At 35.5% G+C, this 23,622-nt stretch overlaps 1 protein-coding gene across 8 annotated transcripts in view; it reads left to right on the top strand.

The window, feature by feature from the left end:
* CASK (calcium/calmodulin dependent serine protein kinase) overlaps positions 1–23,622 on the top strand; it is a 227,804-nt gene that overhangs the window by 187,618 nt on the left and 16,564 nt on the right. For 3 of the 8 annotated variants that reach the window (XM_075430791.1, XM_075430782.1, XM_075430802.1), the window contains 8 exons: positions 1,211–1,399; positions 1,913–1,991; positions 6,849–6,934; positions 8,799–8,867; positions 14,446–14,514; positions 15,864–15,899; positions 18,707–18,903; positions 20,170–20,285. In XM_075430791.1, coding sequence (XP_075286906.1) covers positions 1,211–1,399; positions 1,913–1,991; positions 6,849–6,934; positions 8,799–8,867; positions 14,446–14,514; positions 15,864–15,899; positions 18,707–18,903; positions 20,170–20,285 — 841 coding nt within the window. The remainder of the gene's footprint in view (positions 1–1,210; positions 1,400–1,912; positions 1,992–6,848; positions 6,935–8,798; positions 8,868–14,445; positions 14,515–15,863; positions 15,900–18,706; positions 18,904–20,169; positions 20,286–23,622) is intronic. The other 5 variants (XM_075430829.1, XM_075430820.1, XM_075430810.1 and 2 more) reach the window with 2 other exon arrangements.

Genomic DNA, 23,622 nt, shown 5'->3' with positions numbered 1-23,622 from the left:
AACAGGAGGAAATGTGGGCAGAGCATTGCTAGTTTAGGGAATTCTGTTCCATCAAGATGTTAACTGTAGTATAGATTGACCCAACTGTGGTGGAGTCTGATATCTCTACTATTGCAGAGCTCTTGTAAGAACTAGGCTTGATTTATCAGTCCTTACCTGCAAAACCCGTCTATTTGGGTAGAGAGGCGAGATCTATCTCTGGCACTTGATGAGTTAGTATAGGAGTAGTACTAGCATATTCACATATAAATCATATTTCATTTTTGGATGGAAGCAAGCTAGCTAGAATATGCTTATTTTTAAGACTTGAACGCAAATGTGAAATGGATGTGATACAGTGCTCTTGAGCATATCCTGGAGAACAGTGGAATGTAATACCATAAAAAATCCTGATACTGCTTTGAAAATGTTTACACTTTGTCCAACTTTTATCTCATAATAATGTTACACTTTTTACAGTTATACAGACTTCATGTCTTTGCCCTGGCTTAGAGTTCTTACAGGGTCAGTTGTTCTGCTTATCAAAGATATCTAAACACATTTAATCAATTACATGTTGTACCATTCTGTGCATCACGAAACAGAGTAAAACTAATGAAGTAATATTCGAGCAGCTTGTTGGTTTAGATTGTAACTTCTGTCAGGTGTTTTGAACTCAGTGTGGTCCATGCTGTAGGTGAAGGGGAGAATATCGAAGTGAGTATGCTAGTAAATAACAAAAAACAGTATTTTATTCAGTATTTTATTTCAGTCAGTACCGATCCACAGTCTGTCTTTATTAGAATGAAATACCATGGGATCTGAATAGCTTTTCACTTTACTAGGGTAATTATTATAGAATAGTTTGCTCAGAAAGGTAGCTTCCTAATTCTGTGTCTAGGCAAGTAAATAAAGATGGCATAATTCTGACACCTTGCAGGTGTCAAGGAGGTGGAGTAGAGGGAAGCAGCATCATTCTCACTGAAGTATCTACAGTGAAAATTAGGTTTACTTGTGTAGATTTTAAAGACTAAGTATGCGTGTATGCATTTGCAGTCTGCTGAAGTTTGTCTTAGTCTCCTTTAGGAGAAAAGTTCCTATATGTAAAGGGATGCACAAGTATCTTGAGTTTCCTTTAACTTCTGGAAAGCTTCAAAATACTTATGAGGAGTGAGTGGGGGGCATCAGAAATGATAGAAGTCTGATATCTTGTTGCTGTAATCTCCTTTAGGCCTTACTTCAAACTCATGATGTAGTGGCACATGAAGTTTACAGTGATGAAGCGCTGAGAGTTACACCTCCTCCCACCTCTCCATATTTAAATGGAGATTCTCCAGAAAGCGCAAACGGCGACATGGATATGGAGAATGTAACACGAGTTCGACTGGTGCAGTTCCAGAAGAACACAGATGAACCAATGGTATGGAGGCAACCTCAATATTTTTCTTGACTCTGTACTGATAAAGGCCAGTATTACAATGATCTTAATGACAGTTGCTGCACTTTGAAGTAGGGTTGCCAGTATAGCTGGAATAGCTCAGTGGCCATTGTAGGTACTTCTCCTCCTCTCTATATACGTAACTTAAATTGCTATGTGTGCATTCATACTACTGCTGTACCACTAGAGCTGTTTTCATTTAAAAACTACCTTGTACTAGTTATACCAGATCAGGCTTTAAACCAAACTGGGAACTTAGCACTTCAATACAAAATTACATTTTTAACAAACCAGAATCTTACATGCTCATATATCAAATTATTGCATCTTCACTTATAAATAGGGTCTGTTTTCATTGCTTATATTTAAGTGAGTGGCAAGATTTTTATTCTATACCCTGCCTTCAAGCTTTTAGGAAAAGTGACTGTTCTTAACCACTCAAGAATCCCACTGCTTAATATTTTATTTTAAGAGTGTAAACATTTCTTTTTGTAGGGAATCACTTTAAAAATGAATGAGCTGAACCACTGCATTGTGGCAAGAATTATGCACGGAGGAATGATTCACCGGCAAGGTAATCGTGTCATAAATAGTTCTGTCTTCAAACACAATTATTTAGATCATTTTATACAAACCATGTAACAGTGCATGCTCCGTGTTTTGATTGCTACTATTCCTTAGTAGTCTACATCTGTATCTGGATGGAGTCCTGTTAACTGCCTTTGTTACGTTCCAGTTGCAGATGTCTTCACGTGTTTTGAGATGAGGGCCACTATGTTTCATTTAGGCCTTAATTAGGATAAGGGGAGTATAGCTCAGTAAGACATTGAAATGCCAATAATTTCTGAAGCTGTACTTAATTCTCTGTTTAAAAAAAAAAAATCCTTAGACTAGTTACAGTAATTTTCCTTGTAAAAATGAAAGAGCTTTGTTCAACAAAAAGATTAAATTTCTTCCTATATTTTCATGCAATTCCTGAGGATCTTTGTACTTTTCATGTTGAGGCTCATAAAAACTATTTGTGAAATAAAAATATTTCTTGTGCCTAGAACTTAGATCTTTATTTTCAGTTTTCACGACTGTAGCAAACCCTGCAGACATGGGTCTTTTCTCATCTCCAGTGTACTCCTTTTTTCCATTTTCTGTGTGCAGATCAGATGTCAAAAAATAGCTGGGTTTTGTCCTACTTTAAATACATAAACTTCCCTAGTAGGTTTTTAGCTGCAAGTTTGGATTGCACCTTTAAAAGGGTTACCATAGTTTTTCCAGTTTGCCATCTTTTTTCTTTTGATGAACACAAAAATTTTCATTATTCATTAGAACAAATTTCCTTCTACTCTACTTTTCTATTTGAAAGGAAGATGGGAACAAGTAATTAGGAAGACAAAACATGCAACAGGCAAATAGTACAGCAATCCCTTTCCCTGATATATTCACTTTGGCTCCTTGAGATGATCAAACCTGTCATGAAGCAGGAAAGATAAAACTTTTCATACAAGCAAAGATGCAATTCATGTAGACTTCTGTATTCCTTTAGAGGACCCTCTGAACTTAAATTTATTTGGCTTCTGAAAGTGAACTTTAAAAGGAGATTGCTCTAAGATTTGCAGGAAGAAGGTTTTCGTCCAGCTGCACTTAGGTAGTGGTGATCCTCTGGAGAGCATTGTTTCACATGACTGTGTTCCATAATGGGGGTAATAAAACTTTTTAAACCTGTTAAAACTGAGTAAAAGAGTTCAACTATGCCCATTAGAACTCATTTTATTTTTAATTATACAGTGTCTCTTATTTCTGAAAATTTGGGAAATTTATCCCAATCTGTATGTGCTTCATCTAAGGTAGCTCTTCTGCATGCAGGTTTAGTTTGAAAATGAACTATACTTCAGTGTTTCTGTAGTATTGTCATTTTTTTTAATGTTTGTAATGTTGCTGGTGCTCCAGATGCCTCTTAGCTTCTCTGTTTCATTCAACATACCTATATTTAGAATATTTTCACTGAGTAGAACAATGCAAACATAAGTTGGCAGTGATCTTGTGCACAACATGTCTTTGGATCCTACTGACAGGGTCTGTGGCTTTTATTTGTTTGGGGTTTTTTTTATGTTGTTGTTTCTGCTCTCTCCTCTTGCTGTGTGGAAAACTGCCAGACAATAACAGCAATGACTAGATAATAGATCTACTGGGAGGGTTACAGGTACTATATAATTTCAGGTCTAACAATATGAAGTGCAAACTGCACAATTCCCAATCACAAAATAGTAGCTGCTGTAAAGTCTGCCTCCTGTCTCTATGCCAGCTGTATCCAGTCCTGCTGATTATAGTTGTCCTTATTCAAAACGTGGGGAAGTTGAAGTAGGAAGATAGGCTTGTAAAGATGCTGTCTACTTGGACCTTCCAGAGGATTCAGCTCCATGCAAATTAAACACCAGTTTCCATCATTAAAAATTGTCTTTCTGTTGACTTGTCTGCTTTTTTAGGATAAATAAATGAACTGTATCTTAGATCTCAAGCTTCTAATTTATGTCTTGACTTTCACCTTTGTATCTGTGCTTTAACCTTGCTCAGTTGTTCATTAGCTTTTTACCTGTGGATTCTGTTTCGACTACTCATACCGTAAATATTATTTTCAAGGAATCTGCATATAGTCTGAGTTTTCAGCAGCTCTCAGTATCTTAACCCATAGAGTTTTTGCTGCTGACTGGTTTTGGAGCATACGTGCTTAAATGTGAATTCATCCTTAAAATGCATTTAAGAAGAGGTCTCAAAATGGCATTTAAAAAAAAAAATCCAAAGAAGAGAGGGGCTGCTTATTTAACTCACCAGAAAAATAGCAGTTGTACATTTTCTGTGCAACATTCTCGAAGTGACTTGATGTAAAACTCATACTGATTTATATTTTTTTAAAAAACATTGGTACCCTTGATAAGGTTTATTCAGTTCTAACAAAATACATGTGATGACTTAGTAAAAATATTATTATACATTCACAGCCTTTCACTTTCCAAGCTAATTTCCTATTGGCTACAAAACATGTTTCCAAACAGAGACTCCAAGAATTTTTCTGTGTTCTTCCTAATAGGGTAGGATTTCTCATACATCTGTGCAGAGCAAGAGCACATACTTCCTAAAACTATCTTCGCTTTGGCTTGCAAAGACAGAGAAGGAAATCATTCACTCCAGAAATGCATCCATTCTTTGTTATTACAGATGTGTTATACATCCATAAGTCATTAATAGCTTAAGTTCCAAATAAACACTGCACTGCCAATAGAAAAGGAACCAAAACGAGCAAAAATTTGATGATTAGGCATAGGGATCATGGGAGCTACAGGTGTTACAGAAGACTTACTGTTCAAAGATGTCAAGAACACTCCTTTTGAACAAGAGTATTTATAATGAGCAAAAAGTTTCTGCAAATAATAAAAGCCTCTTGCCGCAGGTTGAAAATGTCTTCCTGTAGTTTATCAATGCATCCACCACCCAAAACAAAATAGCGATCTACTGCTAAAGTCCATGCTTTATTCTGAACTTCTATGTATACTGCTCCATTCCAGGCAGAAACAGAAAAATATTCACTGCTGCCACAGTAACAGAAATGGGAAATGCTCCAGAAGAGCGGATTTTATTGAAGTGGACTATTGAAGTTATTTGGTACAAGGATATTACTGAGTCTGATTCTCATTCCAGTATTTAATGCCATCAGATTTGTATTTTGAATAAATAACACCAAAGAATCAATCTTTATACTGTTCCAGGGCATATGCTCTTTGTGATTCAGTATTATTGCTTAATAACACACTCACTTCAAACACAATTTAATTTGGCATGATACAGTCAACACAGAGCCTCATTTTTTTAGAATTTTTTTTAGAATTGGGTATTGAATGCCTTCCTGAGACCGTCTGCCAAAACTGAACTTTCAAAGTGTTTCACTAGAGATTTGGTCATTAATATTTCATATGTGAGTAGATTAATTTGAAATTCAAATGCAGGACTGTTGCATTCATGTTCAGTAAACTATTAATTGTGATAAATTTTTCACTGAAGAGATGAAGAAGAATTGTGATGAGTCCTTTTTTTATTATTTCACTGTCGGCACATCAGCTCCCATTTGAAGCATTTAATGTAGCTGCAGGACTTACTCTTGAGAGTACTGAAAGTTTTTGTAAACTTTGGGCTCTCTGCTGTAACACAGCCAAATGAGCTTCTGTTTTGCAGAAGAGAGCTCAAAGGGAATCGTAGCAATAGAGCTTTTCAGAATTCTTCTCCTTGGTTCAGGCTGGACTTGTGTTTAGCAGTTTGATTTTCATACATTTGTCCAGCTGAAAATTTTGCTTGCATGGTATTCTTTGGAAAAACTGGCTATTTTGGTTCAGGAAAAGAATTTTAAGGATTTTTCAGGATTCTCGTTGATTGATCTTTTTCAGGTAATTTTCCATAGATATGTTTTAGTTTAGGAAGTGTTTGCCAGTTGCTAGTTGTCCAAGTAAGGTTAATTATATTAGGTCCAGTCATTTTATTAGGTACATTACTTAGAGAAGGATACTTGCACAAATAATTTAAATCATACAGCAGAAAGAAATACATGTGAAGTAAATGGTCTTGTTATGTCTCATTATATATGAGAAACATCTTCTGGCTAATAATAAACCATGGAAGTTTTTTTAGAGAACTGCTAGAGAATTTGGTGGGCTTGAGCTACTCAAGTAAGGAATTATTATCCAAAAAGAGCCTCCTAGATTGCTTCTAATCCTGAAGATAATTAGTTCATTCACTGCCTCCTCCCTGTTGAGCTTTGGTAGTGTCTTAGTGCCACTTTGTAGCATGCCATTCCTATCCCAGCCTCAGCAGATCAGTTTATGATTTGCCTAAGCTAACTACATATTTGTTTCATCATCTGACATAGTAGGTAGTCACACCAATCATTTACAGTCAAGCTGAAGTCAAGTTTACATACAGAAAATGCGTACTGTAACTATGGCAAATCAAAATCAGAGAAATGAAAAAATACTGCAGTCTGACAAATAAAATTAATACTACGTCCAGAAGCTAAGCTGCATTAGGTAGTCATCTGATAAAATACTGCTCAAATATCACTGTTTAACATTTCCAACTGACTAGTTGCAGGTGACTTTCTCTTCAGTGTGTGGGTTTTTACAGTGTCCTTGGAAGGGACTAGCATTTTCCCCATGTACTTTATAGGGTGCCCGGTCATCTCATGCTGATGTATTGACTGCATTCTGAAAGACAGATTCATAATCTTTGGCAGCTAATAGATAGCTACCAAAGTCCTTTTCTGAATCTAGCCCAAAAACTTATTTTAACATTCTTTTATATTTATGCCTTTGTATGAATATCAGTACTGTCTTACAATTATCTCAATTTGTAAAAACATGTCTGAAGGTGATTGTGTGTTTTGTTAACTCCGCAGGTACGCTACATGTAGGGGATGAAATCCGAGAAATAAATGGAATCAGTGTGGCAAATCAAACTGTAGAACAACTACAAAAAATGCTTGTAAGTGCCTGAAATTCTTCTCATGCTTTTTATAAAAGTGCATGTCGTATTTTGACAAAACTTTTATGTAGTTCAGTTGTGACTTCCCCCTTTTCTTCTGTTCCTGATAGCCTGCATGTGCAAGTAACACAGAGTCTTCCTGTATTCAGCTGTTAAAGCCTTCTATAGGCTCTCCTCTGGTTTTCAGTAGTGGCTTTTTTGCACATTATACCCAGGATTGGTAGAAGGCACTTCCAGGTGTCGTTTTATTTATTACATTTAGTCCCACAGAAAATATTATTGACACCCAACCATTCCTGACAGATGTATGTCTGACCAGCTCTTAAAACAACTTAAGTAATGGACATTTCCCAAACTCTACAGGCAGTTGATTCTTCTACATTTTAGAAAGCTTTTTCTAATGTCTGAGTTTCCTTTGTTGAAATGCAGGAGTTTCTTCTCTTGTCTCTAGTAGACATAACAGAAAAAATACTGCTTTCCTCCTATTACTCATCCCAAGTTAGTCTGTAAAGATCATGCCCTTATTTTAAATCTTCAGTCTACACCAAGTGTAGTCACTGAGTATACTATGAGATACAAGAAACTTTTCTTGACTATTGGTATAATTGCTACACAAATACAAAGACCAGAAATCATAGAACCATTCAGGTTGGAAGTAACCTCAGGAGGTTTCCAGTCCAATCTCCTGCTTAAAGCAGGGTCAATATTGAATTCAGCCCAGGTTGCTCAGGGCTTTGTCTGGTTAAGCCTTGAAAATATCCAAGGAGAGAGATGTGACAGGACAGGTGCCTCTTCAGGCAACCTGTTCCAATACTGAATTATCATCATAGGGAAAGATGTGTTCCTCGTATGTAGCTGGAACATCCCTTCTTTCAATTTATAACAATTGTGGCTTGTGGTTATTCATGTTACAAAGAAAAAAATGTTTTGAGCTCAGACAGTCTGGCTTTTTGCAGGAAAACTCCATCTTAGGCCTTGCTAGTAGAGTCAGTTTGATATTCCAGAACACTTGCAAATTTTTCTGCATGCAGCTTTAATCTTAGGATCTTGGATGATATAACTAATCCTTTTGTTGTGTGCAGAACTATATAGACAAGCTTAAGCCAGTCCAGGCAAACAGTATTTTTTTTTGGTGACAATAAGCCAGCCAAAGAGAGAAAGGGAAAAAACTCCAAGATCACTTGAAGTGATCTGCATACCCTTCTGCCCGGATCAAGTCCTGCAGTTGTCAGACAAGTAGTGGCACTTATAATCAAACTGTAATTTTAGAAAATATGGCTGGGCAAATATGTTGTCACAATCTGCTGCTGTTCTGCGGTTACTACTTGTTATGAATGTTCTTGTACTATACTAAATGCAAACTAGCAGACCCCATGTTGTGTTCTGACAAAAGACTGTTTCTTACATTTCTACCTTTAGTACAGTAACATGCAGCCTTCCAGAAACTGTGAATATGCTTTTGCTATTTAACATGTATGAAAGGGAAGAAAATGTCCCTTTAGTAGCAAAGAGTCAGCGGGTCACAAGAATATAGCTACAAAGAAAAGATGGACATGGAAGAAACCTACACATCTCTGAATCTCTCACCTTAAAATACATCTGTAGGTTCTAGGCATTCGAAAACTGGTCAGGCAAACAAACTAATTTGTATGTTTATCTTTACATTAATGAGGGATTATTTAAATTTTCGTTTATAACTGAAAAGGCAAATTAGCCATAACATTTTAGCTTTTCTGAATATTTACTTTAGCAAAACATACTGCTGCTCTTAAACTATGACGCTTTCCTTGCAATCCTTCATTAGTGATTTGGAGATTTTATCTTCAATGTCTTAGTCTTTAAAGAAGTGCTTCTCTTTTTGCAGCGGGAAATGCGTGGAAGTATCACCTTTAAGATTGTGCCAAGTTATCGGACGCAGTCTTCATCCTGTGAGGTAATGAATTTAATGAACCATCCTATTTCTCCCTCAGTCCTGTAATTAACTGCCTGCTGATGGCTGAATGTTACTGCTTTCTGGGAAATTGTTTCTGCCTGTCCTATTAGATCACGCACACCAATTTTACAACAAAGATAACGGAACACGAGTAGGTCCCACCTACCTACTCAGCCCTGCCTTCGTATTCATCTCATCAGCACCTTAACTAACTCTTTACAGCCTATTTAAAAAAAAAATAGGAAAGGGGATCCTCAACTTATGCATTTAGGAAGCCCCTTGGAAAAAAAATTACAATTTAAACTCCTTCTCCAGGAAGTCTATTAAAGTTCCACAACTGAAGAACAATCCTCTTTTTTAGGCATTAAACATTATTTAACTGCTTTGGGCTGTTAAGGGTTAATTGAAGAATTTGTTTCTGTATAACCCTGTTGAGGTAAATTTGTGGTGGTTGTCTGTAACAGTTACATGTGGCTTAATATTATGTTTCCATGAAAAAATGGTATTTGTCATTATAGAAGAAAAACAGATTTCGAGTTATCTCTTGTTGAACTAGAAACTTGGTATTACGGTTTTTTGCACAGTAACGTTTAATTCCCTTCTGCTCACAAAGTTATGTTCCAGATTGCAACTGAAGGGAATTAAATTGTGGAAAATGGCTACTTGAGAGATACTGTTCCAATTTAAGCATACAGATGGCATATGCAGTATCTAGATGATGCCAGTCTTTCTGTGCCACATGCTTAACTGCGTAAACAGTTCCCGAATTAGAATTCCGAGAGCAAAATCTCAATTCCTGTTGAAGTCAAGCACCTTATCTTAATTAGAGTTGTGATTTCACCCTAACTGTTTTTGTGTCTCAGCAGATGCTAGAACACACAGAAACTGCTATTGTGATTGTCAGAACAATCTGAAAGAAAAAGAAAAATTCTGCTTTTTGGTTGCCTTCTATACTTTTAATAGAAGTCAACAAGAACTAAAAGGTTTTAGAGGTACAAGTTTTGACGAATTTTCACCTATGAGGCCTATTTCCTTAAAAGGTGTAAATATGAAAGCAGAAGTTTTTCATTAAATGCAAAGGCTTTAAAAAAAATTAAAATGGAAATTCTAGAGTATGCTGACAAATTTCTGTATTGACTTCTGTGCTGTAAATAGCAGTAATAATAAAAGATATCTCACTTCCCAATATTAAAATGAAGAAACTACTGAAATTATATACCTGTTAGGAGGATGATTATTTAGAGAAAATAATTCAGCACACAGCTTTAAATTAATACCATTAGATAATCATTTTAGTAGTACCAGTTCCTGCCTTTTCCTTAACTTTGTGACCTTAGGTTCTTCATGACTATTTTTTTTAATAGACTCATCTTCCTTTGGAAAAAAACAGCAAAACTAGGAGTGTGTGATGAAAGACAGAGGGGATGGAAAATAAGCATGTCTAATTATCACACTTTGTGGTATTTAGCATTCATTTAATCAGAGGTGCCTGAGTCTATTCCACCTGCTTGGTCACATCTATGACTGCCTAGTTTGTCAACTATTATGAACATATACAATAAGCCAGTATTTTTAAATCATCCTATTAAAGCATCACTAGTCCTTTGGTACAGAGAGAATTTCTTTTGCAGAATTTTTCAGAATTATGATTCAAATGATGAATCAAATTCTTAACCATTGATAAAGGCTAAAAGGGATGTTGAATGACATTACTAAGACAAAAAATGCTTGCTTCCAGTGCTCTCTAGCAGGATAAATTCAGAGATACTGGGTCTTCACTAGTATAATCTTACTAGTTAAGGTATTTTTTGGCAGTATTTTAGATATTTCTATAAATTTATGTTTGTCCACCAGAAGAGGAATATAAAACAGAATCAATAATTTTTTTTTTTTAAGGCTTCTACCATGATCACGTCATTGGATTGCAAAATACCTTGTTAATTTTGAAAAAGAAAAACTAAATATTAGTAGCATCAGAGGTCATCTGCCTTTTATATCCAATCTGTCTACATGCCTTTATATACAAAGGTATGGAGGGGGGTTTTTGAGGGGAACCTATTTTTCAAATAATTGAGATTTGCATCTCACTTGCCATATTTTTTTTCTTTTGTGGGCATTTAAGAGAAGTGTTGTGGTGGTGTTTTCTAAATATTACACCACTTTTGCATATTTAGGGAAGTCTTGTCCCTATAGTAGGTAACGGTATTTCAGTGTCACTGCGCAGTTTCCAAAATCTCAACTGAATAATTTCAGGTTTTTAGGGATTTATAGCTTTTACCGCACCCATGCCTTCCATTCAGTTACCAGGCCTTCTATTTCGTGTAGATTTTGCATGAAAACATAATAATTATGAATTCCCTTGGATAAAAATTTGATCAGCTGATCTACTGTGAGCTGACCTGTTCAGTCACTGGTGTGGCAAATGGCCTGAGTTACTCGGCTATCTAGATAACACAGTGGCCAGGATGTTGTGTTTACTGGTTCAGCTACCCAGGAAATTACAGACTTACATAAATATGAACTTAAGTAAATATTGCAACATGTTCTTCTTATGATTTGGGACTGCATATACTGTTTATACATTTCAGTTAGTACTTTATCCAATTGAGTAAGCATTTTGCTTTAGCTACACTTGCATTCTTACTTCATACTGACAAAACACCCTGAGTAACTTTTTATAGTGTCAGATATCTGAGAATGGTAAGGGAAGTACTTTTTTTCTTTTTAACAAACAACTTTCCTTATAAACATCTATTGTGTTTCAGATTGTCTTTGTGAAACACTTAAGTTGTTTCATTAAGAAGAAAAGCCTTTATATATATGAGATTTTAAAACCTGGTGGTAATCATCCTGGATTTTTTCCTTTAGCCTTGCAAAGTTTCTGTTAGTACTCAGACTACAAGACTTTTTACAGTCTTGAAGCTTCTTACATTTGTATTAAAAATACTTCCGGAAAGGTTCCTTCAGCAAGACTAAAATTGAAATGTATTTTCAGATTTTTGGAAACTCTCCATGTTTTTTATTTTTTGTGGATCTGGCAACAGCATCATTAATCTAGCTGTTCTTGTTGGTATCTAATTTGATTGGGCCACATCTGGTAGACATGATTGACATCTGCTATAGGATTGCATCTCAAATGTATTGATTTATCATTCATAATCCACACCTAAGAACAAGGAATCAACAGGAAACTAGCTTTGTCATCATTTGGAAATAATTGTGATTGTTTCCTCAAAGGCTTCAGCTGTGGTGCTTGAACTGAAGAGCAAGAATCCAAAACACTGCCGTTTTGTTATTTGGCTAGGGGTTCAACAAGAATTGGAAGTCTAGGTAGTCAAGTTATACTGAAATACAGTGATAACACTTCAACATTACTCAGAATCATTGGATCATCCAAGTGCTTCTCTGCTCTTGTCCCCAGAACTAGGGCTTTTTCTGATTTACTGAAGAAACAAACTCACAACCGAAGCTGAAGTTTTCCAGTTTAGTTCTAAGCAGTCCTAGCATTCTACAAGGATCTCTCTGCTCATCGATTTGTCTGATTGGACTGTGCATAATACAGTTTTTCTCTTAACTTTTGAGTCTGATATTTTTTGAGAGAAAGACCAGGTGCCTAGGAAACTAAGAATCTAAATGCCTTTGAAATTGTGGCTGAACTGCCTACTTATTTAAAAATTGTATATATGCCTCTTGACTAGCTTAATAGACTAGTTTCTCAAAGCTCTGAAATCAACAATAGCATGGAAATTATGTCTTTTCCTCAGTATGTTACGATGAACATTTACTTTGAGTAATATGCTGTCTTTAGTTGAGAATTGTTGGAGGAATACAAATCTAAATATTCTCAACCCAAGAAAATTTCTTTCAAAAGGAGAAGCCTTCAAGAGAGTCCAGAAATGCTGGCATTCTCCAGGTTGCTCTAAACTTGTTTTTCTCCACATGACTTGGGTGCTTGCATCACTTTCCAAACTTTTCCCTTGCTAAACCATCACTGGCTATGCAGATCTTAACAAACTATGGTTGTTTTTTTTTAAAAACAGCTACTTACTTTACTTTTTCACCTCTTCTTGAAAATGAGAAATTGGCAGAGACAGAATTGTAGAGCAAGCAGAAACTCTCTTTATGAAAGAAGGAAGTCACTGCTTTTTTTGGAGAGAAGTATCTCCTAGCTGCTATTTGATAAAGGTGATGCTGATAATCCCATACACTAAAAAAAAGGAATACTGGTTCCTTTAGGCTTCTCTTTTTTCTTCTTTCTTTTTCTTTTTTTTTTTGTCTGTAATGTCATTGGAACATTTGAAACGTGTTATGCTGGAGCAATTTTTTAAATAGAATGAAAGCTGATTTCTCGCAGTCTGTTATACGTTCCAAGTAACTGAGAGCCAAATGAGCATTTTGTTCTTATGCATATAGCAGAAGTATACAGACCTACATACTTTGAACCACAGTGATTTTACAGCCATAATAATGTCAGATCAGTCCTCAACTGTGTTAAAATCAAAGCAAGCATGTAGATAGCTGTACATGGAACTTTCTATGAAATCATATATAATTAATCCACAAAAAAGTGAAGTTGTAAAGGAGTTTGCACATCAAGCATACAGGCAGCAAGAGTGATAAAGTATTGCCTGTCATTTTAACTTTTCTTGATGCCTTTAAACAGCTGAGTGCTATTGCATAATTAGTATAAGTTAGAGAATATTAGTAGAGGACCTTTACCTGATTAATGTTGTTGCATGAAAAGTTTAGCTCCAATTCTTGTTTGAAGTACTGTACAACCAAAATGGCATGTGAAGAAGATTGCTCTACAAGTGACTTCCTTGCCTCTGCAAGACCCAGTCAGAAATTCCTGTTATCCTTTCTGTAGAATTTCCCGGTATGCACCCTGCATCTGCTATCTCCTCGCGGAAGTGTAGGACCACGCTGGTAGTCTGAGTCAAGAGAGGTGGCTTTTTTAAAGTGGTATAATTTGGCAAAGTTTAATGTTTATAAGCCTGTAAGAATACTGGAGGGAAAAAACACCTCAGTACCCTGTAAAATGGGTGAGGATGGAGAAGAAAGCATCCAACTTCCATCTCATGTGTTAGCTTCAGTGTCTCGGAGACACTGCATAGAGATGCATCTTACAGCATAGAAACTAATCGACACTGACCTCCACCACATAGCTGAGAAAAGATTTAGAAGCATGTTTAAAATGGAATATGTGCCTCATTCTGTTCAAAGTGTTAGCATATAACTTTCAGGTAATTAGCTTTAACAAAGACACCAGTATGACTAATGGCCTTTAGCATTGTCAACCACATGAGATCTAAGAAGTCCCAGATACTCAGTAATTAAGAAGCTGTTTGATTGCAAAGGCAATATGAAAATAATTATTACCTAGGACACGTCAAAATGTCAAACCTGAACCTTAAACTATGGAAAAACTTCAGATTTACGGAGTTTGTAGTGTGGAAACTTTCACAGATGAAGCAGCTCAGCAAATGGTTATAAGGCTGTGGATGTAACTGTTCTTTTAAGTATATCTGTGTTCCTGTGACAGTGTTGTGTTGTTAATGAACCTTGTGTCTTATTTCAGAGAGATTCCCCCTCTACATCCAGACAGTCCCCAGCTAATGGTCATAGCAGCACTAACAATTCTGTTTCGGTAAGATTTCCAGTTCCACACAGAGAAAGTGTGAAAGTTTTGTTGGTGCTCATCTGCCATTACTGTTATACTTATCGTGTGGTCAGTGGAAAATTTTGTCCTGCTGATAGAACCAAGGTTATTACATATGTAACTCCCCATTTGCTTTTTTTAAGGGTTTTTTCCAACATATTCTTCTTTTCAAAGCGATATAGTGAATTAAATGTTAATAACTGTAACGTGACAGTTCAGTCATCCTTAAATCATTGCTAGCAGTTTCCTCAAAACCAAGCAAAGGTGTACAGTGGAAGTTTTATTTCCATCCTGAACTTTGGAAGCAGTGTTTGAAGAAAGAGTAACCGTGCAGTTGGTATTTCAAGACATTTTAGACTCTCTTAAGTTTTGTGTTTTGAGAGACCTGTGGAACGTGTGCTGGTTTCCGCTATCTGAGTTAACGAATTGGTGTGCCCTCTGCTGTCGTGGTGCGTGCACATACGTTGTGACATATGAGCCTTGCCTGGATATGAAAAGCGAAAGGAAGCGGCTTTAAACTGCACTACAAACCGAGCTATTGTCATCACATCTTTAACACAAAGTACTTCTGTTTTGTATGTTTTCAGGTAGAAAGGTGCTGTTGATCTCCTGTTTTTCTAAAGTACATTAATGTTAAAATTTGTGTTGTTTATCATTTGTCATTGTTTGGACCAATGTGGTAACCGTACATGCAAGTTCCTTCAGTAAGAGTGCTGTCAATATCACGAGTTCATGGGACTAGCTGAAAAACCCCCAAAACCAAGTAATTACTCCTTTAACTATTAAAAAAATTACAACTTAGAAATTAGTTGCTACAAGGTAAAGTGCTTATTAATTAATACAAAGAAAAATAATTGTGTGGATGAAAAATTTAAGAACTTTTTGTGGATTAAATTGAATTTGTAACATGATTATTAGTTATAATCTTATTCCTCAGCACAATTAATCATAATATACATTTTTAATAATTTTTTCATATTTATAATATCCATCCTTCTCTTAAAAACAAGACTAAGTATTAAGTGGAAAAGGCATTCACATAAATAGCCTCTTTCACTTGACAGTGCTTTTGTGTTGAAGATGCTGAATTATTTATTAAAAAGCACATTCCCTATCTGCTTTAACTTTTTACCTGCTTTCTTCAGCTTGCTGCTAAACAGCCTGGATTTGATTTTTCTTTAAGAAAAAAAAATATTTCTAAACATGGGTCAACGCTTTATACTTTTGTCTGACTTACCATTTTAGTGTAATGTAGTATGAATCACTAACAAATGGTGTTGTATACCCTTAAAAAGTAAAATGAAAATTTCTTCTCCTGGGTTGGCTTTATTCTGCAGGACTTGCCATCGACAACACAACCAAAAGGACGACAGGTGAATAGATATCCTCCATGGGAATTTTTGTAAACTTAGCTGCTAGTGAACATCCCCGCTTATCTTTTCCCCCTCACATTCTGTATGTGCTGGACTAAAACATTTAAGCTTGGAAAATTTGTTTTTTTCATTTTTCTTTTTAACTCATTTGTTTGTGGCTGATTCAAAACAGCATTTTTTTTCATGTGTCCGTGTGCGAGAGTTACAAAGTCATTGTAAATTTAACTGGAGATGTTGTTTTAGTTCAGAATTCATAAATAAACTTACTGGTGTGTAGTGGCCTGTGCAGATTTCTCAGAGGAAAGCTCAGATTTATATTTTAGCTGAAATGGAGACTAGTAGGGCATGTGTCTAATACTCTACTCTAAAACATTGTACTGACAAAGATTCCAAAGCTTAAGTTGATCTATTACTAACTATTAACATTAACAAAGCTCTTCAAATAAAAAACATTAAGGACAGTTTCTATTAAAGGTTGATAAGTCTGAAGATAGCCTCTTAAATTTTCAGTCCTAAGGCCCAGATTCAGTAACCTCCCTTAACTTTGTTACTTTGACCTGATGGCAGTACATGTCATCATGAACTGAAGAAAGATCTTCCCTCTCCAGCAAGTTCCAAGAAAGCCCTTAAGGGCTCTACAGAGGATTCCCTGTGATTCCCTTTGCAATTTTAAGATTATTTTTTTTTACTGCAGTCTCCAAATCAACACATACCATCAAGTGATTTGTGGTTCATCTTCAGTAACTGCTCCATTTATATATAGCTCTTCCAGAATCTGCCTCTGAATCGTTAACCATGGACTCAACCTCTTTCTCTACCAAGGGTTTTAGTAGTAAATCTTGCAATTTGATTCAAAAGAGCCAATGAACTTCATGGCCTGTTGTATTTGAAAATCTTTTTATACTACTGTCTGGTTGAGATGACTGGAATATCTATTATAAGAATGGATTGGTCTCACTTCATTTCCCTTTTTTAAAGCTTATAGCTATATGATTCTCTCAACTTTCTGTTGTCTTCTGAAGTTTCCAGTTGCCTGAATGTAGTCCTGGAAAGGCTCCATGAAAGACCTTCCTAACACAACCTAACTGTTGTGTTAGGTTTTCGTTTGCCTCTCATAAGGTATTTTTCCTAGGAGAAGATACTTTGTTCAGGGCAATATCAGAATAATGGTGTTCCTTGTACTTTCACCATTTATAGTTGCCTGTTTTTTTCAAGAGTCTTTTCCCATTGAACCAACATAATTTTCTGATAGCTTGTCATCCTGAAGACAGTAAGGGCTTAGATACCAGATATATTGCAAACTGTAAGGAAGTCTGTAACGTTCCACAAACTGCCAATATACAGTGGATAATAACTCAGACTGGAGCAGGGACTTGAAAAGCAAGGAAGTTTCTACATGCTAAAAGTACTGCTTACGTTTCTAGACCTATATTAGATAAGGTTGAGGGGAAGTAAGGGATTGGTTCAATACGGACTACTTCATAGAAAGCCAATTACTAAATAAACGTATTTGGTTTCAAAATATCCTATTTTTCAGATGATTCAAAGAAATTGGGTTGCTTGTCTGAAGTCACACACTCAAAGCACAGCAGAACAAGGGTCAGATTTAATATATTAAAAGTTGAGTTCTACATTGGTGTTATCATCTGATGCTCTCGCTGTAAACAGATAAAAATGCATCAGGTACATGATAGTAGTGATTAGCCATTTTAAGTTAATTTATTCATATGTTGGGTTTCAATTGGATTACTATAGAAACGAACTTGTTAAAGTGCCATGAATAGTGCTAACACTGCATAGTTAGAGCTATTTTGGGAGCAGAATTTGAGCAAAGTTGAAAATTGTTACAGTTTAAATGAAGTATATTGCTTTGCAATGTAAATTTATTTTTAAAAAATCTAGTCAATTTTTAGTAAGAAAATCAACAGTAGAATATGCACAGCTCCCTGAGATGCTATAGGGTGATGGTTGAAGTCCATAAATTGTAGAAATGACCCATCTTGGACGTGACATTTAATTCCAGTTTTAAGATCCTTGGAAGCATCAGGGCTGTAATTAGCAACCAAAACTGGACATTACTTTTATTTTCTCTGGTTGAGTCCTCACTAGCACACAAAGGAAGGACTGGTGTATTATTTTAAATTTTGAAGTCAGAATCTGAATTCTTTCTATTAATGTCCTTTAGAGGATAGCTTACTCAAATGGTTAGTTTTCATTTTAACAGGAATAGACTTTTAGTGAAAAACCCATGCAGAGAATTCCCAGATTCCTCCCAAGTAACTATATGCGATAGGTGCAACACAGGACTTCCTATTTAATCTGAAAAAAAAGGTACTAAATTTTCAGTATAAATACTAAAGATCAGTAATATAGCCGAAGTCCTTTATACTGTCCAATAAAATTTCCTGTCATACAAATTTTTAAAACATATTGTGGGACTTCAGTTGGAAAGCACAGTACAGCTGAAGTTGTAAGCTGCTGGCTTTTTGTCTGTAATTATTCATGATAGTTAATATTGATCTGAGGGATTCTATGAGTTCATTATGTGTGTTCATTTTTGCTGTTTAGGTTTTATAGTATGTAGAAGACATGAGCTTTCAAAATAACATCATATGTCTCCATTGTTTGCTGGTTTTTTTTTTCTCTTTCATTTTCAGCTATCACTTATGCTTTTGCCATTCTGTTTCTTCCCTTGCTTGTTGCAAACAGTATGTGTAGCTACATGCACAGATCAGATTTTCACCTGTTACTCTTAATACTGTACCAGTAATAATATTGCAGTGTCTTTTGTGAACTCTTTTTTATAGATATATGTAAGAGCACAATTTGAATATGATCCAGCAAAGGATGACCTCATTCCTTGCAAAGAAGCTGGCATCAGATTCCGAGTTGGTGATATTATCCAAATTATTAGCAAAGATGATCACAACTGGTGGCAGGGTAAACTTGAGAACTCCAAAAATGGTACTGCAGGTCTTATTCCTTCTCCTGAACTTCAAGAATGGTATGATTTAAGTTTTCCATAAAAATTAATTTAGCTTTGCTTTTATTTGTCTTTCACGCTTCTCATCATTGCATAGCTAGTTTTTGTATCATTTTTTCTTTAAAAAAAAAAGTTATATATTGCCTCAGTTTGTGTGGCATTGATTTTTTTTTTTTCCCCCTCGTATATGCATAGCGGTAAGGGTTGCATGCAATATCATGTGTGTGGTTACATTAAAAAAATAAACACCGGTGTTAGTAAACACTGTTTGTGCTTTCTGATATACTATAGGAAACCAGGATTGAAGGTTACATACAAATTGTTTATGTAGGGGGATCAAATTAATTTCTCTTTTAGGTTCTAAATACTATTTTCCTTAGTACTGCTTACATGCAAGTGCTGCAGGAATAAGCAAGACATCAAGCACAAAGGTCATTGAGGGAGTTTGGGAGTTTTTTCTCCTTTTCATTTTTCATGTGAACGCCAAAAAGTAGAAAGAAATCACAGTGCAAAGATTGCTGAATGACAGATTCAATGAACAGCAATGGCACCAGGTAATGCAAAAGCAATTCAGAGCCTTTAAACAACCCCTTGCAGAAGCTGTTTAGTAAATATTTTAAATGTACGCTGGCAAGCAAATCCTGAGCTGTGAAAGTTATGGCCATAACTCAAGAAAGTTTATCAGTATGGATAATCTAGCCTAAAATATTTCATACAAGATGTGCTACGTAAAAGAATTAGAGTGCAGTAAAGGGTTTAACAGCACCTGTGCCACCTGGACTGGCTAAAGGAGATTTTGCTAGAAGAGAAACAGAGGTAGACAAGACATTTCGTCCCACCTCAATAGCTCCCTTGCAAGCCCTGACATAAGGGAGACACTGGTATACATTGCAACAGGAACACTTGCGATACTTCATCCTAAAGATTAACCTCAAAACAGCTCCACAACACAACTTGCTCTGAAGTAATTTAGACTTTAGTAGTCTTTTCAGACCTCATGCTCTTCGAGTCTAATCCACTGCAAAGTCATCTACAGCCATTTTAGTAGCTATCCTTCCTCCCATGCTCACTTGATCTGGTAGCTTTAATGATCTATACTAAGAAGATATTCTTTATATCAAAATATCTCTGTTTCTAAAGTGCTTTTAAGTCATCAAAAAATGGGTTTTGAAAAGTTTTATTTTACTCTTGTACTACTAAGAAGTCTTATTTTTCTAATTTATTCTGTGTGGCTTTTTAAGAATACATTGATTACAATGAAAAAAATTTTTCTCTTCCATATGCCAGGCGAGTTGCTTGCATTGCCATGGAGAAGACCAAACAGGAGCAACAGGCCAGCTGTACTTGGTTTGGAAAGAAAAAAAAGCAGTATAAAGACAAATATTTGGCAAAGCACAATGCAGGTAGGGAAAAAAAATGCAAGTATCTTTAACAGGTTAAATTTTTTACAGTCTAAACCTTGCCATTAATTGTTCAGCTGGCACTGTTATATAAACCTAATGAGTTATATAGGCCTAATGATTTACTTAGGAAAATACAAGTAAAATTCTAACTATGCCAACATTACTCTGCTTGTTCTTTGCTATTTAAACATATAGCTTTATCAGTGAGAGGCAAGCTGCAACAAAATAAACGCATCATAATATATCCTAATACAGGCTTACATTGTTTTGGTTTTTATATTTAAAGGAGCACTAGAAACCAAAAGGATATGAATTTTGTGTGTATGTATTTTGTGTATATAACTGTCCTGTGCTTTACAGCCTTGTTAATATGTGTTTATAGTTATAGATTATATATGTGAAAACATCATGAAAGGGCATTTTTCTTGAAGCATTATGGGTGGAAGTGGAGTAAGAGCCATTGCTTAGTCAGTGTGTTATTTCCAGTTACCAAATAGAACAAACCATGGAAGTTTATCCTCCTTGCAGTGATTTCTGCCTGAATCCTAAATTCTGGATTTCTGTTTAGATTGCTGAAAAATTGAATTTTTTTAGAAAATTCTTAAAGTAGAAGTGTAGAGTAAGAGATCCTCACAGAGCAAAATTCATTAGTTTTAGTAGTAAAGAAGGAAGACCCCTATGTTCATGAGCGGAATTTAGTTCTTCTTTTAGTATAAAATACTCAATGTGTTGAAACTGTTTCTGTTGCTTTTGCATAGATATCACATACTGTGACGATAAATACGTTGTTGTCATCTCTTGGGAGACTTGCAGACATTTTTATAAGAATTAAAAGATATACCTGTACATACAGTGTAATGAAAGTATTTTATATATTGCATTACTTTCTGGGTTTTTTTCAGTTGCATTCTTGCACACAAATTAAACAATATAAATATGTATTTTCACATTTCTTCTTACCTGTACAATCTGTGTGCAATATCACAGCTCATAATGTATTAGTACTACAGAATTTATGTTTACTTAAAAGTCTTTGGAAAATAAAAGCTAAGAAAGTCAAAGAACAGTAGTTGTCATTTATACTCCTTAAATCACCGTTACATTTAAGATGTTCACAGTTAAATATAAAATTGCTCATTACCCTCAAAACCCTTACAAGTAGAGATTGAAAGCTTTAACTTGTTTCCTTCCTTTTGCTGGTTGAACATTCTGGTTGTTTTAATGTTGCCACTTCACTGCTGCAGCACTAAACCATGTTTTACTAAATATGACCTTAACAAAAACTGTTGAGAATAAACTGGATTTTATGACTTAGAGTCTTTGGCAATACTGGTTTAAAAGTATTACCGGTTGCTCCCAGCATATATTCCCATAGCATGGCTACTCCCTTCGGTTGCAGCAGCTTAACTTTGCATGTCCATGCTGTTAACTTGATTAACTGAAGACCAATCCAACAAAAAACATTGGTTGTTTTTCTTGAGGGCAGATACATTTCTTAATATAGTTCACAGTGCAACTACATAGTCAGTGTGACTAAGCGCAGCGTGCTATAAAAGAATAAGCAAAGGAAAGAGGATGGCCAAGGTAGGAGAAGGACAGGCAATACTTCAGGAGCGAAACTAGCTCAAAGACTTTGTATCAATTAAATCCGTGAAAGGAAGGTAGTCCAGACTTCCTGTCTTGATGTAGGGGGTACATTTTGGAGGTTGACAGCACTTTGAGTCACGGGGTTTCCCTGCCTTCGTGCTTGCCACCATCAGTGCTGTTAGTCACTTTTCGTCAGAGCACAGTGTTTGCCAAAAATCGGAAAAAGGAACAGTAAAATTTATCAAAATAACCATGAAAGAAATTGTTCTTCTCAGAATACCATCTGACGCTTCCCCTTCCCCCTAAGAAGTAAAAAAGTTAATAAAAGCACAGATTGGAATCAAGATTTCTCTTAGAAATGTTTATTGATCTTAGTGTCCTTGAGGTATTAATGGTGATCCCAGTAATATTCTGGGAAATTACGCCAAATATAGGATATAAAGAGGTTCACTGAAATGGTATGGTGCTCCCGTGAGTTTAACTAAGGTCGTAGTGAATTTACCTTCTCTGAACTACTCTCTCACGTCTGGTGTTGTTAGTCAGAAATATGGCAATGCTGGCTTTTGCAAGCGTTCAGTGCATCTGTCTCAGAATAAAAATCAGATCTTTTCTTCTATTGGATCTGAAATAAGTATAATTAATTTGGAACTGAGAAGTCTAATCCAGATGTCAATGTTGCTCCTACAAGAAAGCAGAACGTATTTCTCTTATACCTTAGTATAAAATTCAATAAATTGTTTAGCAGTATGTAATTTTGTCTTAAGGATGGGGCTGAGCTGGGGTACTGAGAAATGACCTAGTAAAATACTTGATAGTCAACTAAGATTTGCGTGGCTAGCTAATGATTTGAGAGCAAGATTTTGGTGTGATATATTGGGAAATTACTGGAACTAGAAATGAAATTATTCTGCAAATCAAATATGGTTTATGAAGAGGAGAGTATTTCAGTTACTTTTTATAATTAAAAGCAACTATATTCTCCTTTACAAGAAAAATAATGTCCCGCTTTTCTTTCCTCCATACTTTATATTAGAGTATTGTGTTCTTCAAGACACACTTTCACGATCATACATCTTGTCGTTGTAAAGTCAGTTTTAAGCCAAAGCCCGTAGAAAAAAAAAAATATTTTTCATTATTGGGTTCACTGACATTTTTATAAATGGTCAACAGATATATACTGCAGTGATATCTAGATATATTTTTATTAATTTTCCTGAAATGTTATTGCAGGACTTCATAAAAGAACACTCTTTAGAACATACTAGAACTATGCTTCATATTATGCATAATGTAGAAAATTGCCAAGCTTTTAAAAAATACGTTTATCATTTCTTAATGTGATTTATTTGCCTTGTGTTGAGACTATTGCATGGTAAAGTTTATTTTGTGCATATACTTTTTATTTTACTAATATATTACGAGCCATATCTCAATGACCCCTGTACATTTTTCATGCTGTCTTACTCCCAATGGCCTCTGTGCATGTAAGTAACCTGTCAAGTGACAATGCCTCTTGATTTGCTTCTTACAGTTTCCTTTCAAGAACTCCTTTTCTTTATTAGCTAGTAACACGGAAGCATTAAAGTTCAGTCTTTAAATGTGCCCTGTATTCCTCATAACTTGTGTATATTAAAATATTAATCATTTTTCTTTTGCATTTGAAAACCCTACAATCATTAGTTAACTCCATGTAGACTGAGACACATCTTCTCCATGCTGCTAGTTTGTGATGAAGGCATTAATATGTATC

Source organism: Opisthocomus hoazin, chromosome 1 (assembly GCF_030867145.1).
Source record: "Opisthocomus hoazin isolate bOpiHoa1 chromosome 1, bOpiHoa1.hap1, whole genome shotgun sequence".
NCBI classification, from domain to species: domain Eukaryota; kingdom Metazoa; phylum Chordata; class Aves; order Opisthocomiformes; family Opisthocomidae; genus Opisthocomus; species Opisthocomus hoazin.
The sequence above is the reverse complement of the archived record's forward strand: the minus strand, read 5'-3'. Positions and strand labels throughout refer to the sequence as shown.